Raw genomic sequence first — 26,452 nt, 5'->3', positions numbered from 1 at the left:
AGAACCACTAATGGAAGATTGGAAAGATCTAGTTAAGGTTAAACTTAGGGTTCATTTCAATTTTGGAACCTGGGTGCAGTCAGGATATGCTTGTTTATGGTGTGCTGTCTTTAGCTTTGGTCTAGAGCTGAATCAAAGACTTTGTACCCCATCCTAGAGGGGGTATCTCAATACTCAAGAGTACTTAAAGCTGGAGTAGCAGAATGGTGGTGAATTCTGGGCTACAGAGGCTGTTTATTTCCAATGTGCCCCATGGAATTTTCCTGGGGATTGTGAGCAGCCTGTAAAGAGCTTTGTGAGAAAAGTGGTGCAGGTGCACAGGAACTCTAGAAGCAGTCCTCTGTGGTGGGCTCAGAAAGCAAGAACAGGGCTCATTAAGAGAGAGGTAGTCTGAAATGGTAACTTAATATATTCAAATTTAATGAAAGCACATTATAAACATACCATAGCCACAACTTCAGACAGTTTCAGTTCATAAACAATAACATGAGGTAGACTGACTAGTGAAGCTAAATTCACCAAGTTTTTGGTTAAGAAAACTTTACACTAGGAAAGCAACGTTTTTAACCCTCTTCCAAAAGTCACAAAAAGCAATTACATAAGTTAAGCAAAAAGCATCTGCATATGATTCTTTAAATCTTAGTTTACATTCAGTTTTAACCTGTGAATAGACAAGAACATCTACAGGTAAAATATAACGCTGGCCAATTTTCATACATTCATAAGAATGGCCTTAATGGCAAGGCTTAAAACCAAAACAGAATAGCAATCATGTGCCTGTCAACCACGAGTCTCCTTAACAGGAATTCACAGGCAGCCACTTTAAAGCATTCCATGGGACAGGCCTGCTCTGTTGGGGCTGGTGTAGTGCACTCGGGCCAAAGCGTTACCAAAACCTTTTGCTTCCATAGGGGGAGCACTAAGGAAATGGGTTTACTATTAGCTGGTAAAGGTAGGCAAATACACTGATTTTCTAAATGCACTCTCAGCCTTCAGGATGATTTTGCTCTGCTCTAGCAGTGGGCTAACTCCTCCTAGTAGTCTCAGCACCTGGAATTTTAAGAACTTAGTGCAAACATCAAATACACGAACAAAAATGAAACCATTTTTGAACATGTAGTACCTGACACTTCTCTACACCATGCTAAGACTGGGGGCTGGCCTTAAGCCCTCTGGCAAAACCAGAGCTCCTGGAATACATTCAGGGATGTAGCAAAAACTTCAAGAATCATCTTTTATATCCCAACTTCTTCCCAGTGTTAAAATAGGTAAGGCAAGTTGTATCTGAAGGAAAATAAAAAATAAATTTAATGAAAGGGGTTGTTCATGTGAAATTTGCTTAATTTACAGCATCAGAAATAATGCTACATCAACAAAGACATATGCAAACCATTTTCCTTTGGCCTCTGTCAAATATATTATGTTTATTCATCTGTAAACATCTCTTCACAAGATAAAAAAAGTTGCTTAATTAACACTATGCCTTAAAAAAATGCAGCTTTGGCAGGTCCTTCTGCAATGACTGCAGTTAAGGTATAAAGATGCATTAATTCCATTGCTTTTTGGGGAGTAAATTCATATTCCTGAATAGCCTTAAAGAACACTGCATTTTTCTTATTGATAAAGGGGGTCACAATTTGCAGAAAGATGATTGTTGGGGGGGTGTGTGTGTAAACCTCAGTGAGGCAACTCCTGCTAAGTGTGAGGGGAACAGAGCACTGCTGCATTCACCCCTGACAGCCAAATGCTACGGCACCGAGTTAATTCCAGAACACCTTCACAGGGATCAGTGTTGCGGCTGGAAATAGGACAGTGTGCGATTGCTGCAGAGCCAATATTTACAGAAGTACACGGATTCACACATCTTTGCTTCTGGAGATTCCCTCCTGAGCAGTCCCAGCTCCCTGGGATTTCTTCCCTGCTCCCCCCTGGAGCTACTGTAGAATACTTTCTGTTTCTCTTGGGTCCAGCTCAGGCACTGTTACTCTCCTGCACATTTCTTGGTGTGTTGCTTCATCTACGGGTACAACTCAGACCTGATCTCAGTTCTGCAGCAAACTGGAGTTGAGTGTAAAGGAAATGGAGAGAGTTGCAGACAGTCCACCACAAAGGCACCAGACGGACAGGAGGATTCATTTCCAAACGCAAAGGAGGACGGACCGCAAGTTTCCAAAGCTCTGAGGAGAGTGATTTGCTGGGAAGTTATTCTGGTCTCTAACTGAAAAGAGAGCAGCTCTGGGAATCCTTTTGCTTCGGGCCGTGGAGCTGAGGAGGAGGTGCCTGCTGGGGCAAAATACCATTGCTAAGGGTGCACAGTGCCTGCCATGCGCTTGCCCGTTTGTTCAGGTTTAAGTAGTAAACTTTGAACACCTGTGGAAATTTTGCCAAAGACAGTTTCAATACATACACAATTACAAATTTAAAACTAACACTGCACAGAGAACAAGACTATTCCTTGTAACACAAATATCTACTTTATATTGTAGTTTCAAACCCCTGAGTATTCCTGTACCACAGCACAGAGCTGAAGAGACACGGTGGGCTCTCCTCCACCTATCTTCGATAAATTCCACATGCTGGGGTGCGTTTCATGTAACACATTCAAGCTTACAGCTGCAAGAGGAGAACAGCTTCTTCCCCTAACTCAGCTGAATACAAAAAGGATTCTTCTTTGACAAAACATCCTCTTCCCAGATCCTACAGCTTGGTTGGCTGTGTGATTAGTGTCGGAGGTTGTGAATGAAGTGAAAATAACTGGAATCCAGGATCTTTTAAATCATAACCAATGTGGTAATCTTATCCCAAAGAATAAAGCTACTCCAGAATGCAGGGAATCCTTTAGAGCAGTCTAGATAAATATTGGTTGCACTTTTCTCCACAGTGATTGTACTTTCTATAAAAAAAAAAAAAAGTTTTTCTTTGTTAGCGGTGTCTCAGCAAAGCTTATATGTGGCGTCCCGTAAGGAAATAGAGTGGTTCATCATCACTACTGTTTGCAGTTTGAAACTCATCCCGAAGTCGGAACTGCCACTCATCCTCCAACTCCAACCGGACTATTGTCTGCCGTAGTGAGCTTCTGTCTTGACATATGACACACAGGGTGGCACCTTCAATTGAAAAGCGCATTAGATTCTCAAGGTACAATAACAACTCGTTTCCTTCACTGATTATTAAGATACTTTAAAGAAATCTCTGCTGCTAGGGAGGAAAAAAGAAATATTAGAAGGGTCTATCACCAACCAGCCACTGCAGGCTCAGATCAGTCTTTGGAGCCCCAGGACAGATATGAATGGTCCATCTGCAGGAAGGCACAGACATGGAGAAGCAAGCATGGTGTGGGGTGTGCTCTGGATCACAGGGTATCACTGCCTAACACTCAGGCAGTGTTAATATCATCAACTCCAGCAGGGAGAACATTAACTGGATCTTTAAATTACTACTGATAATTAAGCCCAAATAATAAAGCCTACTTTTTTTGTTTCTTTTTTTTGTGGGACATTTGGGTTTGTAGAAGGTCATTGATGAAATTCTGCTAAGCCAAACAAGTCCCATAACTGGCTTAAGAAAATCCGCTGACTTCCTTAAGTATGAGAGCTGCTCTTGGTAAAGCAGAAGAACTGGACACCTTCAGGACTTTGTTCTGTGCTCCAGCCCATGCACCTGGCACATGGGAAGTTTTGGTTCAGATCCCTCCTCTGCTTGACTGAAGCAAGGGAAGGCCCTTCCTACTAGGCATCCACTGCCTGTATTTGGGAAGAAGCCACCCCTTGCCCAAGAAACAACAAAGTGCCCTCTCTGACTGCGTCAACTCTGGGATCTGGTGGTGGGCAGCACCATCCCCAGTGTGTCTTAGTGCCTTCCTCCTCTATCCCTGCCCTGTAGGGTGTAAGAGGGCACAGAAGCAAACTTCAAAATGTGGTTCTTGGAACTAGCTAAGGGTCATCATCCCTGTGGTCTCCTTGCACATGCACCATTCTCAGCATGAGAGGGAAACAGCTCAGGTATGCTACCACAACTGCACTGGAGCTCTGCAACACACTTCAGCATTATTTAATTCCTCTGGCAATTTGCTAATTGTCAGCATGAAGACAAAAAGGAAGATTTTTATGAGTGGATGAGTTTATCAAGTTCTGGTGGGGCAGACCAAATTCTCCTCCAGATAAGAGCTGTCTTGATTTACAGAACTGAAGATTTATTGATGTTTTAGACTGATTGCCAGAGCAGAATTTCCTGTTCTCATCAATAACATCTATGCTCACAACTCTCAAGTTGCTGACTGCACAATTCACTGCCTGATTTTCAGAATCCTTGCTGATGTCACTTTAAAGTAACTTAATGAATGTCTTGTATCAATGCTTACCTAAGGTTCAATTATCTGCCAACAGGAACAGAAGTTTGATACACCCTCAAAAACCACTCCATCTATTTCTTTTGAAAACAGTGACAAAACAAACTGTGAAAATAATGGAGCTGTTTAATCAAGCTGTTTATGCCTTTGCCTTTCCCTTTTCCTCCACACTATTATTAGCTGGCGAGAGGCACACAGGATGCCTAGCAGAGAAGTGAGATTACCTTTGAGAAACCTGAACCGCTTGAGGAGGTCTGCACCAACAAAGGAGTCACAGAGATAGAGCAGAAGTCCACTGAAGAACACCCCTTCACAGTTGACATTGACTGAGTGTGGGCGAGAGCTAATGTAGCATATGGCCACCTGAAACACAAGGGGGAAAGAAATGCTTTCTGTTTCAGAAATGTCTAAGGATGACTTACATGGAATGGAATATAACTTAGTGATAACAGGCAAGTCAGCTGGTGCTCTGATAAAAATCCAATCCAACAAGACTGCAGTACTGAGCAAACTTTCCCAAAGAAGTAACACACGGAACAAACCTCTAGACTCAGATTTAGTCACTGAGTCTGCAACATATTATTTCAGGGCTCTCTGTAATTCAGGTTGTCTTTTTTTTTACCTCTGTGAACTACCTGCTTGAAATGACTCTATAGATTATATAGGTTATTATAATAAGGATACATTTGTCAAAGTAAGTGATTCCAAAAGTAGGGGAAAAACTGATGCTTGTGGCTTCAACCAGTCTTGTGTCTCAGTGCTGTGATGGCTGTTGTATATCAAAGAGCATCTCCTTTATCTTACCACTGGCCTCCATGAAATTTATCTGAACAACACTCTTGCTAGACATTGACCCTGCTCCAGACCCAAACTGATCATTGGGTTCAAAAATTTTAATCTTCCCACCTGCAGACATCTAGAACATATTTGCAAAAATCTAATTTCCTTGAAACCCAGATTCATGAAAAGAGAAGCATTAAATGATGAACACCAGGTTTTATCAAGAATGGCATCACTGTCGGATTTCTGTTTTGTATGAAATAATATTTGTATGAAATAATCAGACAGACACACCCAATTCCTTTGCAAATCATGGAATTGTTTAGGTTATGCTCTTTGAGATCCCACTGTTGTCATGGATCCACGAGATCCAAGATCACTGACTCCAGCTGTTAACCCAGCACTGCCAAGTTCACCACTAAACCATGTTGCCAAGTGCAACATCTACACATCTTTTAAATACCTCCTGGAATGGTGAACCCACAAACCTTTCCATGGGGAAATTTTCCCCATATCCAATCTAAACCTCCCCTGGCACAGCTTGAGGTTGTTTCTTCTTGTCCCATCATTTGCTACCTGGCAGAAGAGGCCAACTCCCACCTGGCTACAGCCACCTTTCAGGTGGATGTAGAGAGTGATAAGGTCTCTCCTGAGCCTCCTTTCCTCCAGGCTAAACACCCCCAGCCCCCTCAGGTGCTTCTCTCCAGACCTCTCACCATCTCAATTGCCCTTCTCTGGATACGCTCCAGCCCCTCAATGTCCTTCCTGAATTTAGGGGCCCAAACCTGAATAGGGGATTTGAGGTGTGGCTTCCCCAGTGCCGAGAATGATCCCTCCCCTATGCCTTTCTACACAACAAAGATACTGAAGTAAAGGTTTGCATTTCCTTGACCCCCTCATCCCTGCAAATCTTTTGTACCTCAAGCCCGATGTTCAGGTAGCAGTCGATGGCCAATACCGGGTTCTTGAAGTTATGAATGGCCTTGGGGAAGAGTTTGTAGGTTGCGTGTTGAAGGAATTTCTCCAGGAGGAACTGAGATGGGGCTGCCAACAATGTGTGCTCGCTGTCAGGGGCACAGACGTACTGAAGAGGCATTATTGGTGCCACACTCTCTGAGACCTGCAGTGAAATCAAGGGGAACCCCTTTTAACCCACCTACTCCATGTATTTGCTCTGCAGGAGTTCCTCTAACTGGGGGTGGGATTGCCGTGACAGAGCAGGAAGAGAGAGAAGAGGAACAAAAGGATCAAAACTCCCCACTCAGTTTTCACAATAGCACCAAAGCACAGAAATAAATTAGTTGCTTGTTCTGTGCTTGCTACATACTTCTGTGAATATCTGCTTGCCTAAAGAAGGGACATAAAATAGGGAATTCAAACTGTCACAGTGCCCTTCATCCTGCCTTACTCCTGGGCATTATATGAAATTACATACTCCTTGTGTGGAGTCATCCATAACAAGAGTTTTCTATGTAGTTTTCTCATAGGCCAGTCAATCACTACAGATTTCACTGCAACCACAAGGAAAGAAAAATCAGAAAATGATCTTTAAAAATACTCAAACCCAGAGTTTAGTCAGTTAAATTGTGAAGTATGGGAGGTGGTTTTTAAAAGGGAGATGGTGTGGGATGTGTTCAAAAACCACCAGGAGCACAAACTTTAAGATTCCTAGATTAAAGACAATCCCTTAAAATACACCTCCATTTAAAGCTGGCATAGGTGTAATATACTCATTATAAAATATTTGGTATATTTTTATAAATACTTGGATTTCTGGGGGGAATTTCAGAAGGTTGCAGTTTTCAGAACCTTTCCTTAGCCCTCTTCTTGTTAGGAAGTGCAAGGACTGAAAGTCATCACAAATCAGCAAACACCAGAAACTTATGGTTGTGCTAACATTTTTAAAACTGAATCTGGTACAACTTGCCTGTTTCGAATTAGTCTGCAAATTCTTCCTCTATCAGAGATACCACTGAAAAGCTAGACCAAACTCTTCCCAGTCTCAGTCCATCTTCTAATAGATTAGGGTTTTTTTAGTAATTTATAAATATTTCTCATTCTCTATTTTTGATGCGGTAGCCCTACTATGGATTAAGCCATGAACGTCAGACATCAAATAAGCATGGAAAAATACTAAAGAACTAGAGAATTCATTATTTCTAGGGAAAACAGGTACTGATTTTACCCCTTAAGTACAACAGAGCATACTTCCATACTTACCATGATTTTTGGCTTAACAACAAAGTCCTTTTGTCCCCCAACCTGGATATGTTTCTTCATGACACTGAAGTTATTGAAGCGGCAGATGAGGAGGCCACTGCTGTTGGTCCGTAGATTAAAATCCACATCTTCACAGAAATACCTGTACATTAAACACAAGGTCACTGAAGCAACTGTGTGGCTGCTGTGCACGAGCATTCACACACCCCCTGATGAAATGCACCAGTATTTATATGTAATGTATATTATATGAAATGCACTCAGCAGAGATTTTTGGAGATCATCTGATATGATGCCACTACAAATTTTCTGCAGAACTCTGAAGACTCATTCCTTCAATGTGCTCCTGGTTGAGGAAAGCTGCTGATCTAAACCCAAACTAGCCTTCACTTATCAGTGTGCCTGTGTGCTTCTTCCCCAGACCAAATCTGGCTTGCAGTCTCATGCTCATCACACACTGGCATCAATCATTTCCTCCCCACCCTTTACCTTTTTTTTTTTTTAAATTCTTTTTATGTTTTGGGGGTTTTGTATTACATATTTTGGACTTGACAGAAGCTCTGCAGTGACCAACTTCCACTTCTGAACAAGCCAGTTCCATGTAACATATTTCTCCATAAACTGGAATCGGAGGAAAAAATATGGCTTTAACAATTATTTGGCTATGGTAGAAAAAGCTGCTGGGAAGCAACCTTAGTCCTCCACTATTCATGATGTCGTCATTCACTTCTATGGGCTGACTCCCACCTCATGATTCAGCCTGGCACAGAATGTGAAATCATGAGCTCCAAAAGTCACACCAGCTTGCACTGACAGGCTACAGTTCCTCACTCAAACACACAGGATCCCTGAAAACAGCAGCAGGAGCCCAAGGTAAGAAGCCCCAGGGCTGTTTATGGCCGGCAGAGACAGAGGAAGAATTGGGTATTTCTTCAATCTGTGATGAGAGCTAGCAATAAAGGCCCATGATATGGGTGCTTTATTTCAAATGCTTTAGAATTAAGTTAGATGAGGAGGGGGAGTGGAAAGGAAGGAAATAGCAGAAAGCAGATTTTTTTCATCTGTTTTTCTTGCAAACTCAAGTGGCAACAGAGAGGACAGCTATCTCTGAATGAAATACAAGGAATCCCTCCTCTTAGGCACTTTGGAAGCTCCCCATTCTTCCTGTAACTGATGCCATTTTGGCTTCTTGTACTTCTGGTGTCCCAATTATTTTTTCTCCTGAGGTTTCTTTTTTCGTCATTTTTTCAGTCATCTGAAGCTCTTCCTTGCCCTTGATCTGTCTTCCCCAGGTTTTCTTGGCTTATGGCAGGTTTATTTTGATGCCTTACTCATTCAGGTGAAATGTATATCACACTGTGTTTTATTTTTGTGATTGTGTACTCATTACCTAAGGCAGGATCTTTCTGTTTATCTCAGGAGCATTCAGGAACATTGTGACAAGGTTCTTACCAAGTCAATACAGTATTTTTCCACAGATGTGTATGTAATGCCTACCTGTTTAGATCATATTGCACATTCTGGGTCAGGTCTATGTTGAGCAGTATAAAATCACGCACGTGGCACCTGGAGAACGGGGCCTTTGATTTCCTGGTGTTCAGCTTGCTGTTCCATTTCTGAACACCCAGTATTGCATAATGAACAATTTTGGGGGTGGCTTCAATGTGTTGGAGGACGCTTTTCAAAGACACATTCTTGCTGAAACCCCCAGGCTCCAGGGACTGGCTGCAAAACATGATCATACACAACATACAAACATATTTTATTATTTTTATATTACATACACTGCCTATAACATACATATGTGTGAATAAAAAGGACCAAAAAATTCCATTGACAACTGGGAATGTTCACTCCAGATGCTATAAAAATAGATACATAAATTAAGACTTTTTCAGCAACAGGCAACTAATTTTACCCCATCAATGCAGCCATTCAGAAAATGAGCCTTTTAGTAGAATAAGTTCTTACACAACAATTTGGGAAGGGAAAAGAAGTCACCTTGCACATAATTTCTGGAATGCTATTTTCTCTGTACTGCACAGTGTAAGAACTGAGAAGGTCAAGAGCTTAATGCCTTCTAAGTTCCCCAAATAAACTGTTTGCTCTGAGAAACAGAAATGGAATCAAAACAAAGTAACATATTGAAAACTCACTCAAACAGTCAACAAGAGTTCTCAAACAGGAACAAGAGTGGCTCTAGGCAAAGAACAAACACAAGCAGAGGTCTGTTGGTGGTACTGACAAAAATCTAAGGGCACAGTCATGTGGAAGTGTTCAACAGCAGGTGGTGGAATGTTGGTGGTCAACAAGACAAACATATGGCCAAACATCCTGCTGCTCTGAGTACCCTGCCAGATGTTGGAGATGAGCCTCGGTCACAGATGTGCTGCTGTCAGTGCTGGATCAGTGCAAGGACCCAGCGTGGGTGGGTACCAACCTGGACTGCTCGTGGAGGCTGTGCATGTTCCACAGGACACAGGAGTCGTCCATGACCACAATGAAGGGCCACACGCACTGGCGCTTCACTCCCAGCTCCTCCAAGCGGTTTCGTTCCAGTTCTAGGTTGTGGTAGGAAAGTTCCTTAATAAGAAACCTGGCAGCACCTGAGGAAATACCATAAAGAAGACATACAGACATCTTCAGTAGACTTTGTCACTCTTTCCAGAGAAAGGTAACACAAACATCTGCAGTCATTACCCTTTTTGAACTTAGCGCTCATAACACCTTAGTTTATAAAGAAATCTATATGTCCCTTTTTCAGTGTGATTAAATCTAAAAGGCAGATTCCAAGAAGACTGGATGCTTTAAGATACTCTGCAGAACACAATTTTGTGGGCATTAATAACGTAACTTGAACCACAAAGATGATAAGATCCACAAACTGAAGCAACCTAAAACTTCTTGCAGAATAAACTCAGCATCCATGAAAATAAATTCCAAAGTTCAAGCCCCCAGGGTTCAGCTGCAGTTAATATTTACCTTCTGCTAACTAAAATGTTGCAATTTGAATATGTGTAAAACATCTAGAATGAACATTTACACAGCAGGGTTGAGTAAAATGAGTCTATATGGTACATAAAACATCAGATTTTAAGCTGAGAAGGCAGTGATCCATGCAAACATATATTCCATGCCCCTGACAGCAGTTCTTCCACATTTTTGCACAGACATTGCTGCTATTATCACAGCAGGTATGTGAGCAGCAGCTGCAATGTTTCCTGCCACAGCATGGTCCACATTGTCCAATGTAGATTTTGATACCTTCACAGCATGGTGTCTCTTACCAACTCCAGCGTTGTTGAACATGCCTGGCAGGACAAGCATGATGTGGTTGGGCCAGTATTTTCGATAAAGTGGCATTTCATACTCCTTGACTACCAGGAGGTGCAGGTGGCTGATGCCTTCCATGGCGTGGTAGAGGTTCAATAGTCCATGTTCATGACGTCCACTCGATGGGGTGAAGATAGGACTCTTGACTGCATTCAAATTCTGCTGGAACACAAGATATTTTGGCAACATTAGATTAAAAAGCAGGTTATTCCTGACAGGGACTTCTATTTGTTTATATTTTATACCAGATTTTAAGATCACCAATTACTGCAGCACACAGGAGCTGGACACTAGGAACGGAAAAAAGAATTTTGCCCTCAAAAAACCCATTCTAAGGATAGTCAGGCAAGATTTACACAGAGGACTTTAAAACAAAAAGACAACAGGAAAAAACCTCCCCCCATTTAATTTGCATATGTATGTCAAGCTGACTGCATGCAGCAGATGGGTAAGAGCAGCACACGCACCTTGTCAGAAACGAGTGGGAGTCGCATGCTTTCAAGATGTTTTCCCTGTTTGCTGAAGACAAAGTGGTTCTCTTTGGACTTGGGGATTATAAAATGCAGCTGAACCTCTTCTCCCAGCATAGAGGATGAAAACGTGAATGCATGCAGAGTGGAGTCAGACACCTGAATACAAACAAGCAGCAAAAAGAGATTTCCAAGCTGGTAACACGTAAGGAGTATGTAAGGAGAAGGAGTTCTTACAGTCACAGTACTGGAAGCCATCAGAGAAACATCCAAATCACTCTCTTTCAGTAATCATTTTCCTCACAATAAGGTCCATTATTTAGGCCTTGCTATTAAAGGAACCAGCTCTCTGTACCAGTAATGGTCTTTGGCCAAACTGGACTCTTCTGAAGTCCATTTCAGCTAGGAATTATTTATCAATATTTACAAAGAGAAGTCAAATATATAGATAGACACACACTAGGAAAAGAACTGTCCAAAACAATTTCCCCAGAAGATTCAAAGAGCAGTGCAGCATGTGGGAGTGCCTCCACAGCAGCATGCACTGTAATTCTGATACCTCAGCAGCAGCACTACTGTATTGGTACCAGAATAGTATTTTTCCTGTGGCAATACTCTCCTAGGTAGTTGTGCAGCCAAAGCAGACCACACTATTAACAAGGCTATGAAGAATCTGGGTGAGTTTAAGTTTACACAGCACTTCACTAAATCATATAAGTGTATACAAATGCCTATGCAGATGATAGATTTCATCCTACAAAAGCATCTGTCTTACTTCAAAGTCAAATCACTTACACTTACCAATGAGCTTTCAATAATCTTTGTTAAAAATGGAAATAATTAGCCTAAGATGGAAAGTGCAAGGGACTTTATTTAGGTTCTGTTGAAGCATTTAAGAATCTCTCTCCCTTCATAATGTTTGCTATCCAATGACTCCCCTTTGACAGTGTAATTTCCCTGAGCTTAATTATCTTAATTCTATATACACAGCTCACACTGGCACATACAAGTAGATGTTTATATTTATTAGTACTAGTTACATTTAACCACATGCACAAAGATGAGTGGAGGGAACAACAGATATCCTTGGAGAGGATTTCCTTCTGTCAACGGACTTAATGAAGAATGAGGTTTAGATCAGACCTGCTGGTGCTGCTCTGAGGGAAGTGGCATTGTGCACTGCCAGGTCGGGGTGCCTAGGCTGCCATATCTTAATAGCAAATTGCTGGAAAACATTAGCAAGCAAGGAAGGAATGAATTGAGATAAGAAACTTCAAGGTAAACTGCTGGTGGTGGTTAAGAAATAATGTGTGAGCTATTAACCAGGAATAATCTTACTCGCCAGTCTCCTGTGAGCCTGTTTGCTTTAGAAACTAAAGTTTTTTTTAACTTGACAGATTAAAATGTTCATTTCTGTCCAGTGACTCATAAGCAACTGCTGAGAAGGATGCACAGTTACATCCAAAGTGAGGAAGAAATAGGCCTTGCCATCTCCCATCACAGGTGTGGATGGCTGGCATTTAGGTTAGACAAGCATTTCTCTTAATTTTTTCAGCCTTCTCCCATGAGACACTGCAAACCCTCTGGGCAGGCTGAATAATGCTTTGGTTTGAGAAAACTAATCACAATATTCACCCTTTGCCAGAGGCAGCTGTAGAAGAAAACTGCTCATTCAGAGTGTGGCAGACACAGTTGATGCTGCTGGGTCTGTAGCTCAATATCTCCCCTGAGAATGGAAGAATTAAACAATTCCATCTCAGGGAAGGTGAAAGCATGAGTCCTGAGATGAGAGCAGTATCCTGGAGAGACCACAATAAAAAAACAAGGATGCTGTTTACCCTCAGACCTTGAGACCAACCTGTGCAGCAGGATTAATGTCCATGTACTGATGGCACTGCTCACAGTGATGGAAGGTGTTGTAAGCTGCATATTTAGTCAGCATCATGGACACTGTCTCCCTTTTCTTAGGTTCCTCTGATTTTGTTTCTTTGCTTGTTTCTGTCCAGAAAGAAAAAAAGTAGTAGAAATTTTAGGAGCCTTAAAAAAAAAAGAAGATTGTGATCCTGGTAAAAACTGTAAAGAATACATAATTTATTTTTTTTTCCATTTAATTTTGGAGATTAAAAGTTCTTGTGAATTTGTGTTCAAATGAACCAATAAACACTGAGTGTCTCTGTAGGAAAGTATTCCTAAAAAATTCAACATTTTACTTACCTTGTTTCACTCTTGAGAGTTGTTCTGTGTATACAGGACTTATATTTCTGTATTTAGGGTCATGTACACTCAGGTCAAAAGATACTTTGCTGAAGATCTCAATGTCTGGCCAGTGGTCATTGCTAGACTGAGTAATTTCGCTGTTTTCTGTATGATCTGCAACAACACACTTCAGGTAAGCCGAATCAGATACCCACCAAATGATGTTTGTGTTATGGTTGCTGCTTTACAATTGCACAGCAACTCACAGAGGCACACACACATAGAGTGACATCTTTGACCATCATAAATATTACCAGTGAAATTACAACTCACACAAAGCCATTTCAAAGAAATGGCAATTCCTTAAAAACTGCAAGCAGGGGAAGGAGCCTCCTAGGTATCTTTCTGCACTGTTCCTCATCATACTTGCTGAGGTATATTTCACTCTGGTTTAAGCATAAAAGGCTCAGATGAATGGTCTTATTTGTGCAGAAGGCACGGGTGTAGTAGTTTTGAGCCTCTCTGTGACGGAATGAAGAGCACAGGGTAAATAAGAAGCAAAAGTATCCAAAGGCAGAAAGAAGGAAAGAGAGGCTGTATGAACTATGTATGAACTAGTAGCTGGCAGTACATGATAAAGGCAGTAGAAAATCACTGTCTTTATAGAATAGGATGTGGCCAGCAAGGATCAAATGAAACTTTTCTGCATTGATCCAACAGAGACAAGTCTAAAGCAGAAAATCAAGTTTAAGCAATGGGAATGGTAGAAAACACTGGCCAAAGAAAGCAACTTTGGAATGCAGCTTGAACATGAGTCAATTCAGGTCAAAATGAGATGGAAGAACACACAAAAGTAGGTGTGTAACTGAGGTTACTGATTTTAGAAAAGTGAATTCAGGTGAAATGAAAGTTGGGTCTATGGGTAAGCACATGCTTACCCTTCCCTGATGCAAGAGGTAACACAGTAATCTACAGAGCTTTGGGTCCATTACTTTGACCTGGGTAATATTCAAAATTTGGAGAGGCTAAAGGAAGTAAATAGAGATGTTGAATTAAATGAAAAATGTGACAAAATGCAAATCAGTTGACTAAAGAAATCCTATGTTACTTCCATTACATGGCTATGAAATACCTATTTCTCTGAACAAAGGAAATGCAATGAATGTTATCCTTCTGGACACAAGTACTTGGTATGATACTATAGGACAAATTATTAATACAGCTAAAGAAAATGGAGACAAGGTATGGTCTGTAAATTTGAAGAGCTGACTAAATAAAAGATGGCAGCATGCAACACTGTAAGCATTAAGGCAGGTGAGATTAGCAATGAAGTTAAAAGGTCAGTAGAGCAGCACACTGTTTAATATTCTCACTAATGTCACCAGCTTAAACAAAAAAGTTTAAGCTTAAACTTTTGTTTAAGTTTGCTGGTAGCACACTCCTAAGAGTCACTGTCAACATGGAGAAGGAATCAACGATCAGCTGGAAAGAATTCAATGCCCTTGGAAACTGAAACAACAAAAACTTGGTGATATTTAACAGAAAAAATGTGAGTCATATGTACATTTAAGCATTTCTGCAGCAGGTTGGGAGATCCTTGGTTGGAAATGACCAGGTTGCTGAGAAACCATGGAGTACAAGCTAAGCATTGATGCCAGTGAAAAGGGAGAATGGAAAAGACTGGTGCAATCATAGGTTTCATCAGTCATGGGGCTTTCAGCGGGGGCAGGAGAATGCATGAGCTGTTGTAGGCTGGGTTGGTTAAACATTCAGTTCTGCTCACCCATGCACCAGAAGGATAAATTGAAAATAGATGTGTAGGCCAGAGTACCAAACTGATAAGGAGAATAAAGAGCCTGTCATTTGTGAGAATCCTGTAAAAAGATCCAGACTACCCAGATGAATGCTGAAGAGGAGGTAAGATAGCTGCCTGACCACTCCAAAGAAACAAATCTCAAAGAAGAGAAAAATTATTTTAATTTAAATTACTACATGTTTTTGGTCCCAATGAGAATGTGTATAAATGGGCCAGAAACATATTTGGGGTGGAGAATAAAGCAATATTTAAAATAATGAAAACACGAGGGCTCTGGAGAAGCATTCCAACAGAAGCAGTGGGAGCAAAAAAGCCATAACCAAAAACCCCAAGCAAACCCAAACTGCTCTTCTGGAGTTCCATGCATTCCTGGCAAGGGTGTGACACATTGCTGTGATCTCAACGGGGCAGTCGGCAAGATGCAGAACATCTCTTACATTTTGATATTTCATCCTAAGTTTCTGAGTACTTCAGTTCAAATAATGAGGGAATCACTGTCCCCAAAACTATAAATCAAAGGAAAATATTTTTTCTTTTCTTTTTTTTTCTTTTTTGCATTTAATAGCACTGTATGAACAAAAATACAAATTAGTCTTTTCAAAGGTTCAATAACAACTACATTTTCAAGATGCCAGTCCAATGGTAATGAGAGTTATGTACCAGAATACCGTGAAGAGGACTAATTTTTAAAAGGTTTTGCTCTTCTCAAGGCAAAGTCCTGCCATGGCAGCTAATGGATCTGTGAGATCTGACAAATGAGCACAAATCCAAAGAGGATCCTGCTCCCCTTTATTCTCAGCATAAAACCTGCAAACTGCAGACAGGAGACAATCTTTCTGAAAATGGGTATATAACTTATAAATAAACATAAATAATAGTTAGGTTTCAGCCAGGAACAAAATGTTCTTAAATGTACTATCTGCTCAAAAGCAGCCAGCACTTAAAAACCTTCAAGGAGAGATAACATGAGCAGATGTTGCCCATTTACAGCTTTGTGCTCACTTTCATTTGAGTGCTACTCAAATGTATCAGCCCAAAATACATTTAATAGTTCTCAGATAAGCCCATTATAAAGTTTACTTTCTTAACAATCTATACTGAAATATATGCAGACACCTATAGTCTAGCTACACAATAATGGAGAGGACATATAGTAGGTGTAATTCATAGTCTTTCAGAGAGCCTAAGAACTTCCTTGCTGAAGGAAGGAATAGGCTCTTTATGATACATCTTAAGAATACCTGCTAAGTACTTACTGGCATTGATCTCTTCTTCATCATACACATCTACTTCCAACAACCGGATCAGCATGCGGAAGAGAATCCTTAGGAACTGCAAGTATGAACCAGTCTTTCCAACCTGAGCCAGAGATGGAAAAAAGTCTAAATGCCAACCCAAACTACTACAGTGGAAGGGTGAATTTCAGATGAATGCCTCTGGGCTTAGCCCAAAGCTCTGTGTTCAGCTCTGCCTGAAAACACTGCAAGATGTAGTATTGCCCATTGCGACAGACTGGTCGCAGCCTGTGTCACTTTTGTGTGCAAGGAGATAAGCGGTGGTAACTGCTTCTCTCCTGATGTGCTCAAGGCGATGTTATGCCCACCCATGTGTGTTTCATTTAGGCTAAAACATGACATAAAGAATCACCCATCCTCTCCTGACATAAAGCACCACCCTTCCTCTCCTTACCACTTTCAGCATGGACGTAGCCTTAAAATTAGACTTTGATTTTTGACCTCAAAGCACATCACTGCAAACTTGGCCCCCTCAGACTGCTAAAAAAGCAGGAGGAAGGAACTGTGCCCTTACTTGTGGTGGTCCTGTCAAAAGCAGCCGCCTGGGGTGAAAAGTCCTGGTGCCAGACGCCTCAGCCTGATTGCTGAAGTCTGCGTGGTGCTGCCGGGCTGTTGTCCATTGCCTGTAGTACTGAGACTGCTCTTCACTGCTCATGTCCCTGTGAAGCAGAGGCCTCAGAGAGCTCAGCCAAGACACGTCAGCATGAGGCAGGAGGGAAGAGGAGGAAGGCAGATTCCCATTTTTCTGTGAGCTCAGGAGGCAGTATGCAGCTTTGGACAGGATGACAATGCGTGGTAGCGCCACACGGAGAGCCCTGCTGTCCTTGGCTGACTGGGCAGGCCACTGAAAGGTCTGGGAGACTGAAGACAGTGAGGAGAGTTTGGGAGTGGTGCTGCTCGCCATCTGGTTACCCAGCGAGTCACACTCTTGTTTCAGGGCTTCTCTGGCTGTGAAGCTGGAGTAAGCTCCCTCATCTACTGAGCTGTGTGCCACAGCCTGGAAGTTAAGGGATGGTGCCTGCTTCTGAGACTTGTCTGTGGCACTCGAGGAGCTCACACCATTGTCAGCCAGGGAACCTGGGAAAACAAAATGCAGGCAAGGGAAAGTTACTGACTGATGTAAGAAAACCATAAATTCATTTGATCTATGTGGCAGTCCTAACATGCTTCTGTTCAATGAATGCTGCTGTGGCTTAGGTCAGTGTTTCACCATGTAAAAAGAAATCATTTACATCTGTCTGTCCCCTTGGCTGGAAGGGCGAATGCCCTGCTGCAACAGGGTTCAGACTCCAAGAGTTCCATTCTATTCTCTGTATGCTAGCTGTCATTTCCCATCTAGGATTTGGAATCTGATGGTACAACGTTCTGAAAGTCAAGTTTAACAAACCACTGTATACACAGATCAATTGCATCTTCCTTTCTATGGATAACAGAGCATTTATTTCACTGCAACTTGGACATGAACTGGGCTATGTCCCCTCCTCCCTACTTGTCAGGTTTAGTTAGTGTATGGGAAGACCTGGTGCATAGTAAAGACCCAGTTCAGCTGTCTTAATACCTCAGACTCATAAGGAAATAAAGGGAAGGAACCAGAATGCAGAATGCAAAGAAGGGAAGGCATGGTGGGAGGTGATGCCTGAAGAGGTAGGATAACACCCAACCATTCTGTTGGTCTTGGCAAGGAGGCAGATATCCATCCTCACCCATAGGTACTCCCAGATTTATTGAGCATTTTTCTATTCCTAGAATTTCATACTAGCCCTTTTTGCTCTGATTTTTTAGATCTTTTCAGGATCCACTGAACAAAGCTAGCAACAAATGCGAAAGGTAAGTTAAAAAATCAAAATCACAAGGGATGCTTAGCTATGGCATACCATCTCTCCCACTGAAGCACCGTCTCCTTTTAGCAGTAGACAGGAAAATTGCTCACTGTGTGAACAATCTGCAACTAACATTTCGTTGTCTAGCCTGCAGCTGGATCCAACTAAGCAACCCGCATCTGAGAAAACGTCTCACTGTTTACATCTGAATTCCAATGACGCAGGAATAAAGACTTGTTTTTCAGACCAGCAGCAGAGTGACTGACCTGAGGTTCCAGTGACAGCACTGCTGTTGCTCTGGGGCCGGTCCAAGTCTATCAGCAGCTCATCAGAGTCATTCTCACTACCATTTGTCTTCTCCTGCTCCTTCTCACTGAGGTCAAGAGCTACAATAGGCCCTCGAATTGCCTCCTTGGAGACATAGCAGCACGCCAGGCCTACTTCTTGCTCTAACGCAGTACGGGTTAAGTAGCTGGAGTCAATTAGTCGAAGATCACAGTATTTCAACGACCTAGGAAAGCCAACACAAATGAAAAAAGTAGTTTTGTTTTCTCTGACTTTGAAGAACACTCCCTATCTTTAATTGCTTCCTAAATATTCATGAACAATTTTTTTACATATAAAATAATTTTAAAATATTCAGCACATAAGTTGTGCTCCTTGGTAATTTGCAGACACTTACTGACCCACACAGTAGAGTAATATGACTTTTCACAAACTGCACTTTCCAAACCTTTAAAGGGTTCCTAAATAAAGTCTGCAAAAATACACCTCTTTTGTGAAAAGGCATCTAGATGGTATCAAACCCAACTTATCTAAACATGTTTGAGAGCAATCATATTGAAAGAGTAATAGCAGCACCTGGGGAAAGTCTCTCCCAGCGGGTCTTTGCCAGTGAGAATAACAATACAAGGTAGACCTTCCAGATCCTGATAGGTGCGTGGAACCCAGTCATCCTGCTCATTGCCCCTCCAAGCCTGTGAACAGAGAACATTCCAGTCACACCTAAACAACATCTTCTCTTCAGCTGTTTCCTTTTTTCATAAGTTCCTGCTTTTGCTTTGTATATAGGGCTTGCTTACTTAACGGCCAACAGGAAGGAGACCTTGGGTGCAGGCATGCATTTGTTTTCTGGTAGCCAGGTGTTAGCCAAGCATTAAATGCAAAGAAAATGAGTGTATAGCATATGTTATTCAGTGCTGGAAATATTCACCTGGTGTGGTATTAGTGTGGTCGGTCAGAGAAAAAAAGCAGCCGATGCGTTCAGTTTGGCACAGATAAAAGATATGAATGTAAAGATAAAGTAAGGCTTTAAAGTGAAGTATGAAAATGGGCAAATGAACCTTGTTTAATTGTTTTGTACAATGAAAGATTACATGACAGAAACACATTTCACCTTTCCCTGGAGGTCATCCCCCCAAAAAAACCTCTTTACCTACAGTCTATCAAGGCCCAAGACCACAAAACTGCATCATTTCCCCTTAGCACTGGAAAGGTAGATAGCATCAGTCCCATGTCCTTACACCTTTCAGTTCTCCTGGTTCAGTAGAGCTTACTGAAAAAATTTATTTCTCCAATTACTTAGCAGTATCTAATGACTTAGTAAAGCACCCTCGGCAACAGAGAGAGAATTTCTGGCTCAACAAGGTTAGTCCAGCCGTGTGTTTTCCTGCCTCTCCAATGATCAAAGTATCTCTGAAAGCCCGTGACTAGAAAGTGAAATAGGGGAAGACAATTTTCCTTTTGATTTTCCTTGATTTTCTTTTTGCTAGGATAAGAGCCTAAAAAGAATGAGTGTCCAGGGCTTTGAGCTGTTTGAACTTGTATCCAGAAGATGTATTTCTTGACCATCTTTCTCAGGAAGGTCAGAGAGGTGCAATCCTCAGGGCTCCTTACTTCTTGAATGTTTCCCAAACAGTTTGATTCCTTTTACACTTAAAGGGTATGCTATGACAGCATCCCTGGTCAGTGAAATTGTTACTTAAATTGTCTTCCATCTCTTGTTTCATTCTGTACCTCTGGCTCCACGATGGAGAGGAATAGCTGGTCTGTCTGACCAGCAGGCTTGTCTGACAGAGAGGGGAGCAATGCAGCCACCAGCACTGCAGACACAGCTGCTCACCATCCCTGCCCTGCTGTGGCATTGCACATGCTGCTAATGCCTGAGAGAGGCCAAGTTAAGTCACACTTTTCTGCTGGGTTCATTAACACCCATAAAGTTTCCCTCCCTGCCTCTGAAAATGGTCATGATGAAGTCTCATCCTTCCTGCAACCAAGAGTATTTATTGGTGAGACCACATTTTGAGCCTCACCACTCAGTAGCCTCGTAATTGCTCTCCCCCCATACACACATCAAAAAAAGGCAGGCAACCCATCGCCCCTCTGTTTACTATAGTGAGGTCAATTCATGAAGTGGGTTTGGCTACTTGAACCATGCTCTTGTAAATCCATGCAAAATTTTAGGCTGGTGCAGATATGCTAGGCATATATGCATGTAGCCTCCTCAGGCTGTCAGCATGCAGGGGGTTGAGGAAAGAAATCCGTGACAAACAGCATACTTTACCAGTTATCAGGAGGGCAGAAGATGGATGAACAGAGCAGACAACAGATACACTAGACAGACAAATAAGTTGGTGGAAATAATTAGTTTGCCTACAGAGATCTGAGCTCTGCTTTTAGAGATGAACCCTATGTGATGCATGCCGTTATTCAACTTTAAGAAGTGAAGTAACAGCTGGTGTTTGACTTCATGGACCAGTAACAGTTCAGGTTTGTTCCAAGTCTATCTTTTATGATCAAAGTACAGAAATGCATTCACAGCAACAGATACAACACCTGCCCTTTCCCTATAGAATAATTAACCTATAAACTCATGGGAATAAACACAAAACAACTTCAACAAGCAGGTGACCACAGCGAGCACACAAACAAACATTCAGTTTCCGCTAACCTTGAGCCGTGTCACAAAGTGTTTCGCGATAGTGAGCTCCGAGGCAGGATTCCCAAGGAGGATCTCAAAACGATACTGCAGCCCCAGCTTGTCCCTTACTTCCTGTAACCTCTCTTTGGCCAGCATGGCCAGCTGCACCGACGGCACCCGAATGACGAGCATGTGGCCACAGCCATTCTTATCCTTCCCCGGAGACGTGATAAGGTCATCCATTATGCTGAGTGTTTCGGGTGTGCTGTGATCCCTTAGAGAGGCCATGGTGGTGAGGGCCATCAGAGCTTGGGAATATTGCTGGATGAGCAGGTAGCAGCGGATCACCATGCTGTGCAGTCGGGGGTACCTTGGGGGAAGGTACAAGTTCTGCATTAGCACATGCAAAATCACAGTGCTGTCTGAAAATCAGCCAAAATGCAGGACTGCATAGTAAAGAAGTGCCGATTTTTTCCAGTAGTGCTCAAGGAACGAGGTCTTCCATTGTCATAGACAAAAATTATGAACAAAAATTTTCTGCATTTGGCCAAAGTCCTGAGCTCAAGTAACAGGAATTATAAACTTCTGTTACCCTCATCTGGTCCAAAATTTCAGCTAAAGATCTTTGACTTGATGGTGATAAGGAACATCTCAGATCCTATTTATTCCAAAAGCACACACTGTTTTGCTTTCCACAAGCTTTTTCTTCCACAAACTTGAGGACCATTGTGGCTTCAAGTGGTTTGTGGGAGAAATACTTCATAATTTTTTCACATCCCTCAACATCTTACCAGAAAGTTGGACATACCAATAGGAATTGCTGGCTCTGAGTCAAATCTGAACTTCCATTTTGCCTTTTAACTTACACAGCCAACATCTTAGCTTTCATTACAGCTACATGCAGTGGCAATGAATATGAAGTAAAATTTTAAGAGAAATAAAATTAAAACCTACTCAAGCAAAAAAACCCACTCAATTTCTAGACATTTTCCATGAGCTCACTTGCCACCTTAATACAGAGAAACACTACACTATTATGCCTTGAGTGCTGGTCTTATGCCACATAAGTCCAAGTAATTAATATAACTAGAAGTTCCAAATTTCTCTGGTCTCTTTCTTGAGTAATCTAATAGACAATATGATATCCATTTAAAGAAAGTTTTGGGTTTGTGTTTAGCTAGTAAATACAGTAGTTTGTTCTGCATACCATAAGCCAGTCATTAAGCCAGTAAGTTTTTAAAATACTTTTTACTCTTCCCACCATAGAAATACCCATTGCACTTCTGCTACTAAAACAAATGCAGTCCTTCTTATAATACAAAAATGTCTGCAACATTTTCAGCTTGTAAGCTCACATGCCCAGACAGAATAGCTCAGTTTCTTAAAAAAAAAGCCTAAATTGATAAACTGTGACACAAAAACATATCTTGGGTCCAAGGTAGAGATTCATCTGGCTCCAGGGTAGAGAGGTTGACCTGCCATCAATTTCTAGTATTATCCTAATCTTGTATGATTATTTGCACATACATAAATCCTCCTTCATCTTTTTTGCCACCCACACTTAAACAGAAAGAGAGTGATAGGAACCACTATCTCTTCCATTGGATTTGTCCAGAAAGAACAGGATAAACCTAAGGAACTAACCTAATTAAGTATCAATGATTATTAATTATTAATGTTGCTAATTTAACACATTAGATATTGAATTTTTCTTAATAAATACAGATACATGTACAACTATTACACTGATGTAATTAAAACAGAAAAACAGTACTGAACACAGAATAATCCTGTTCTAGTAAATGTGAAAACACAAGACCTATTATTTGAAGTGCTATAAGGGATCTGTCCTGCTGATATGCACAGCAGATTGACTCCACATTGCTGGAAATGACAGTGTTCCCTTCATTCCTGAAGCGGGCACATTTAATTGTATCTCGGATATGTGCCATGAAAGTAGCTTTTTCAGGCAGCTGCAGGGTACTAACAGGCCCTGAGCTGCAGAAACCAAAACCATGGCCAGCTACTGAAATAACAAAAACAATGTTTCTGAACCAATGTCTCTCACCACCAACAAGAGAGACACCAGAAGTGGTGAGGTATGAACCCTCTGTTACTTTCTGAGCTCAGTGAAGGTGAGCCAAAAGAAGAGAGAAGCACAGCTGAACCGAGACTGCTTCTGAATGGACCTGATCTCTTCTAAAATCAAATTAAGGATATCCACTCCCTTCTTCAAATGCACTAAATTTGTTACAAAAATAAAACTGTACATACTTCATGTTTTCCAAGACCAACATCAAAGGTCATCATGTCTTCATTCCCCAAAATGGGGCTCATAAAGATGTATCTTTAAGATCCCAACTGGGCAGAACCCCAAGCTTCCATGTTATTATTTACCTTTCTAAAAGTGTGTTGACCATTTTTTCAAAAGTTTCATCACATCTCAAAAGGGGACTTGTGACTCCCCACTGGAGGGATTTGCTGTATTCATTCAAACCAAAGTATAGCTTTTCTTCACTTGCTGCATCATCCTGTTTCATACACAAACAGCAAAAAAATATAAGGTGCTCGGGAACAAATTTTTATTTCTTGTGTCATTTTAAAAAATAAATGGAAAACACTTTCCAAACCAAAGAATCTTTTGTTCTCTCTAAGTGATGCTATTTATTTGTTTCAATAAATACAATAAAATGCAAATTGTTTTTTACTTAACTTATTTGCCTACAGCTAGAAAAGACAGGTGTAGGTCCTTTTCAGTATATCTCCTTCCTGTGACTGCAGGGGGTTTCTAGAATCCTGCTAATTGTTTTCTGACTCCCTATCTCTGGCTTTATATGTACTGACAACTGTTATCTCATTTCTATTTAGAGTAGCACCTGAAAAGAGAAGGATTATTAATTTTCAAAGTTGTTCTTGATTGTCAGAGTCTACATGCATTTCTAATGGAAACCACAAATTCATATTTTTTTTGTTGGAGTGTAAATCTGCAGACAGTTACCAGAAAGGCAGAATATTTGTGCTTCAAATTTCACGAGCCTTTGATGGAAGCACAGCATGTTCTCCAGTGCATTTATATCAGCAGTAATCTCTAGGAATGTAATTAATAATCTACGGTCTCCCCCTTTTTTGTGGCTTATTTTTTTAATCAGAAGACTGGAAGTTGTTAATTTTTTTTTACTTTTGGGAAACAAAAAATTGTCTAGACCATTTTACAGAAGGCCACTACATGGTTTATATTAGCAATCAACCAAAAAGCAAACTTAGAATATTCATTCACTCTGTCATTTTACATTATTTTTTACAGCTTCCACTTCAAGACACTTTGCAGAAACTAATGGTCCACTCAGCATAGTAAAGCCAAATCTGATATAAATACACCAAACAAGTAATAGGAAAAAATGCTATTTTTAGCAGGTTTATCCAAAACATCCTCAGAATCAGCTGACTGAAATGATGAAAAATGTTAACAGTGCAGAATATCCAACAGGATTTTTCCTCTGCACAATGACAGTACCTACTAAACCAAAACTTGTTAACCTAGCACACAACTTTAATAAGGACTGGGAAAATAATGAACTGACTTGACAGGCTATGTGACATATAACTTACAGTCAAAAGTCAGACTCCTTGAAAAGGGAAAGCCAGCTCTGGAGCTTTATGACATGTCTACATAGCTTTGTCTGAGCAGAGCACAGAAAGTGGTTTCTCATCTTGCATGACTGGATAAAGAAATCTGCATAATTCCTGGTCCTAAACATCAGGTGCTACTTCTACCATCAGTATCTCAAGGCTGTCCACCTAGAATCTGAGAGAAGAAGCTCCAGCAGAGGAAGAGCTCCCTCCTAACACACACATTTTCTAGATTCTGCTCGGTGTGCATTCCACATTAAAATTCACAGTTAAAATTAACAGCTAAACACTTACCACAGTGTCAGATTGTATCCAATGTACCTCATTGCTAGAGCTGATCCTGGACTGCTGCGTTTGCAGGGCATAAGGGAAAGAGCTGACCTGAAGAACAAGCAGGTTGAATGCTTCAAGCACCTCCCTGCAATTAATAACTCTATCAGCCAGACCATGATTAGGCTCACCATGTGACAGGGAACTTGAAATGGCACTGCAGAAATAAGAATGCAAAGAATTGCCTTACTGACATCCAGAAATTCAATGGATTACTCTCTTCCTACAGAAAAATCTCTAAATGATGATGACACAGAGAGCCATAGCTCAAAAAAAATATCTTTGGAAAGGTAAAAGACTTCAAAAAACGTTTGACTGTTCTCTGTGGGTAAACTCATGAAAACAAGGGAAAACAACAAACACCTAAATAAAGGATTAAAATCTGTTGACAGTGAGAAGGTGGATTAGTGTGACAATTTAAAAAAGCATCACACAGAGGAAACCAAAAATAAGCCAAAGCTGATTAACTCCCTCTTATTAAAAAACACTGTTCCATGAGCTGTGGAGATAGGATATAGTAGCAATTTTATGAAATCCAGTGGCTTTTCCAGTCTGAAACAACAAATTTCTAATTTCTAATTTCTAAAGTCTACTTATGTTCTGATGTTCCAAGCTACTAAAATAGCCTTTACTTCCATTATAAATTCAGAAATTCCAAATTCAAAGTATAGCAAAGATAATAAAAAAAAAAAAAATGTGATGGGGAAGACCGAGTAGAAATAATATTGCTTTTGTCTATTTTCAACTGTCCTTCAAGGAGAGTATTTTGCTTATTAGAGAATAATAGAATGGTTTGCGTTGGAAGGGACCTTAAAGACCATCTAGTTCCAGCCCCTCTGCAATAGGCAGGGACACCTTTCACTATCTCTGATATTGAAATGAATCCTACAACTTTATCCATCATGTTTAAACGACATTATTCTCCTTAGTTTACTCATGGAACAGGAACAGAATAATCAGCTTGACTTATTTTTTTCTTCTTTCAAGACAGACTTGTGATTTGGTGTGAAGATATGTTTTCATATGTGTGTTTTGACCTAAAGCCAAATTCAATACAGCTGGGTTTTTAAAATCCTTTTTGTTACAGAAGCTATGGCATCTTTCTTATGATACAGACTTAAATGTCTGTAAGCTTTCTCATATCACAAACAACACTATTGTCTGGGATAAAAACATGAATGAAAGCACAACCAGCTTGTGAACATCACAGACATTTGGGTTTGAGTACAGATAAAGAAGAGAAATAGGAAAGAAAAGACAAGAAGAGCAAAGAAATTTGCAAAATCCAGCATTT

The 26,452-nt window shown here is 40.9% G+C and overlaps 1 protein-coding gene across 9 annotated transcripts in view; it reads right to left on the bottom strand.

The window, feature by feature from the left end:
• Window positions 1-396: 396 nt before the first annotated feature.
• Window positions 397-26,452, bottom strand: part of GREB1L (GREB1 like retinoic acid receptor coactivator) — a 133,254-nt gene continuing 107,198 nt past the window's right edge. For 5 of the 9 annotated variants that reach the window (XM_015616356.3, XM_033512234.1, XM_015616397.3 and 2 more), the window contains 17 exons: window positions 25,123-25,315; window positions 23,596-23,729; window positions 21,229-21,568; window positions 19,140-19,255; window positions 18,545-18,789; window positions 16,973-17,535; window positions 16,420-16,522; window positions 13,366-13,521; window positions 13,010-13,149; window positions 11,149-11,310; window positions 10,636-10,843; window positions 9,789-9,954; window positions 8,846-9,073; window positions 7,349-7,490; window positions 6,048-6,248; window positions 4,573-4,711; window positions 399-3,107 (listed from right to left, as the gene is read on the bottom strand). In XM_015616356.3, the coding sequence (XP_015471842.1) occupies window positions 2,944-3,107; window positions 4,573-4,711; window positions 6,048-6,248; window positions 7,349-7,490; window positions 8,846-9,073; window positions 9,789-9,954; window positions 10,636-10,843; window positions 11,149-11,310; window positions 13,010-13,149; window positions 13,366-13,521; window positions 16,420-16,522; window positions 16,973-17,535; window positions 18,545-18,789; window positions 19,140-19,255; window positions 21,229-21,568; window positions 23,596-23,729; window positions 25,123-25,315 (3,400 nt within the window). In that variant the 3' untranslated portion in view covers window positions 399-2,943. Of the gene's footprint in view, window positions 3,108-4,572; window positions 4,712-6,047; window positions 6,249-7,348; window positions 7,491-8,845; window positions 9,074-9,788; window positions 9,955-10,635; window positions 10,844-11,148; window positions 11,311-13,009; window positions 13,150-13,365; window positions 13,522-16,419; window positions 16,523-16,972; window positions 17,536-18,544; window positions 18,790-19,139; window positions 19,256-21,228; window positions 21,569-23,595; window positions 23,730-25,122; window positions 25,316-26,452 lie in introns of all 9 variants that reach the window. The other 4 variants (XM_015616366.3, XM_015616421.3, XM_015616405.3 and 1 more) reach the window with 2 other exon arrangements.

Source organism: Parus major, chromosome 2 (assembly GCF_001522545.3).
Source record: "Parus major isolate Abel chromosome 2, Parus_major1.1, whole genome shotgun sequence".
Classification (NCBI taxonomy): domain Eukaryota; kingdom Metazoa; phylum Chordata; class Aves; order Passeriformes; family Paridae; genus Parus; species Parus major.
This window is presented reverse-complemented; position numbering and strand designations above follow the sequence as displayed.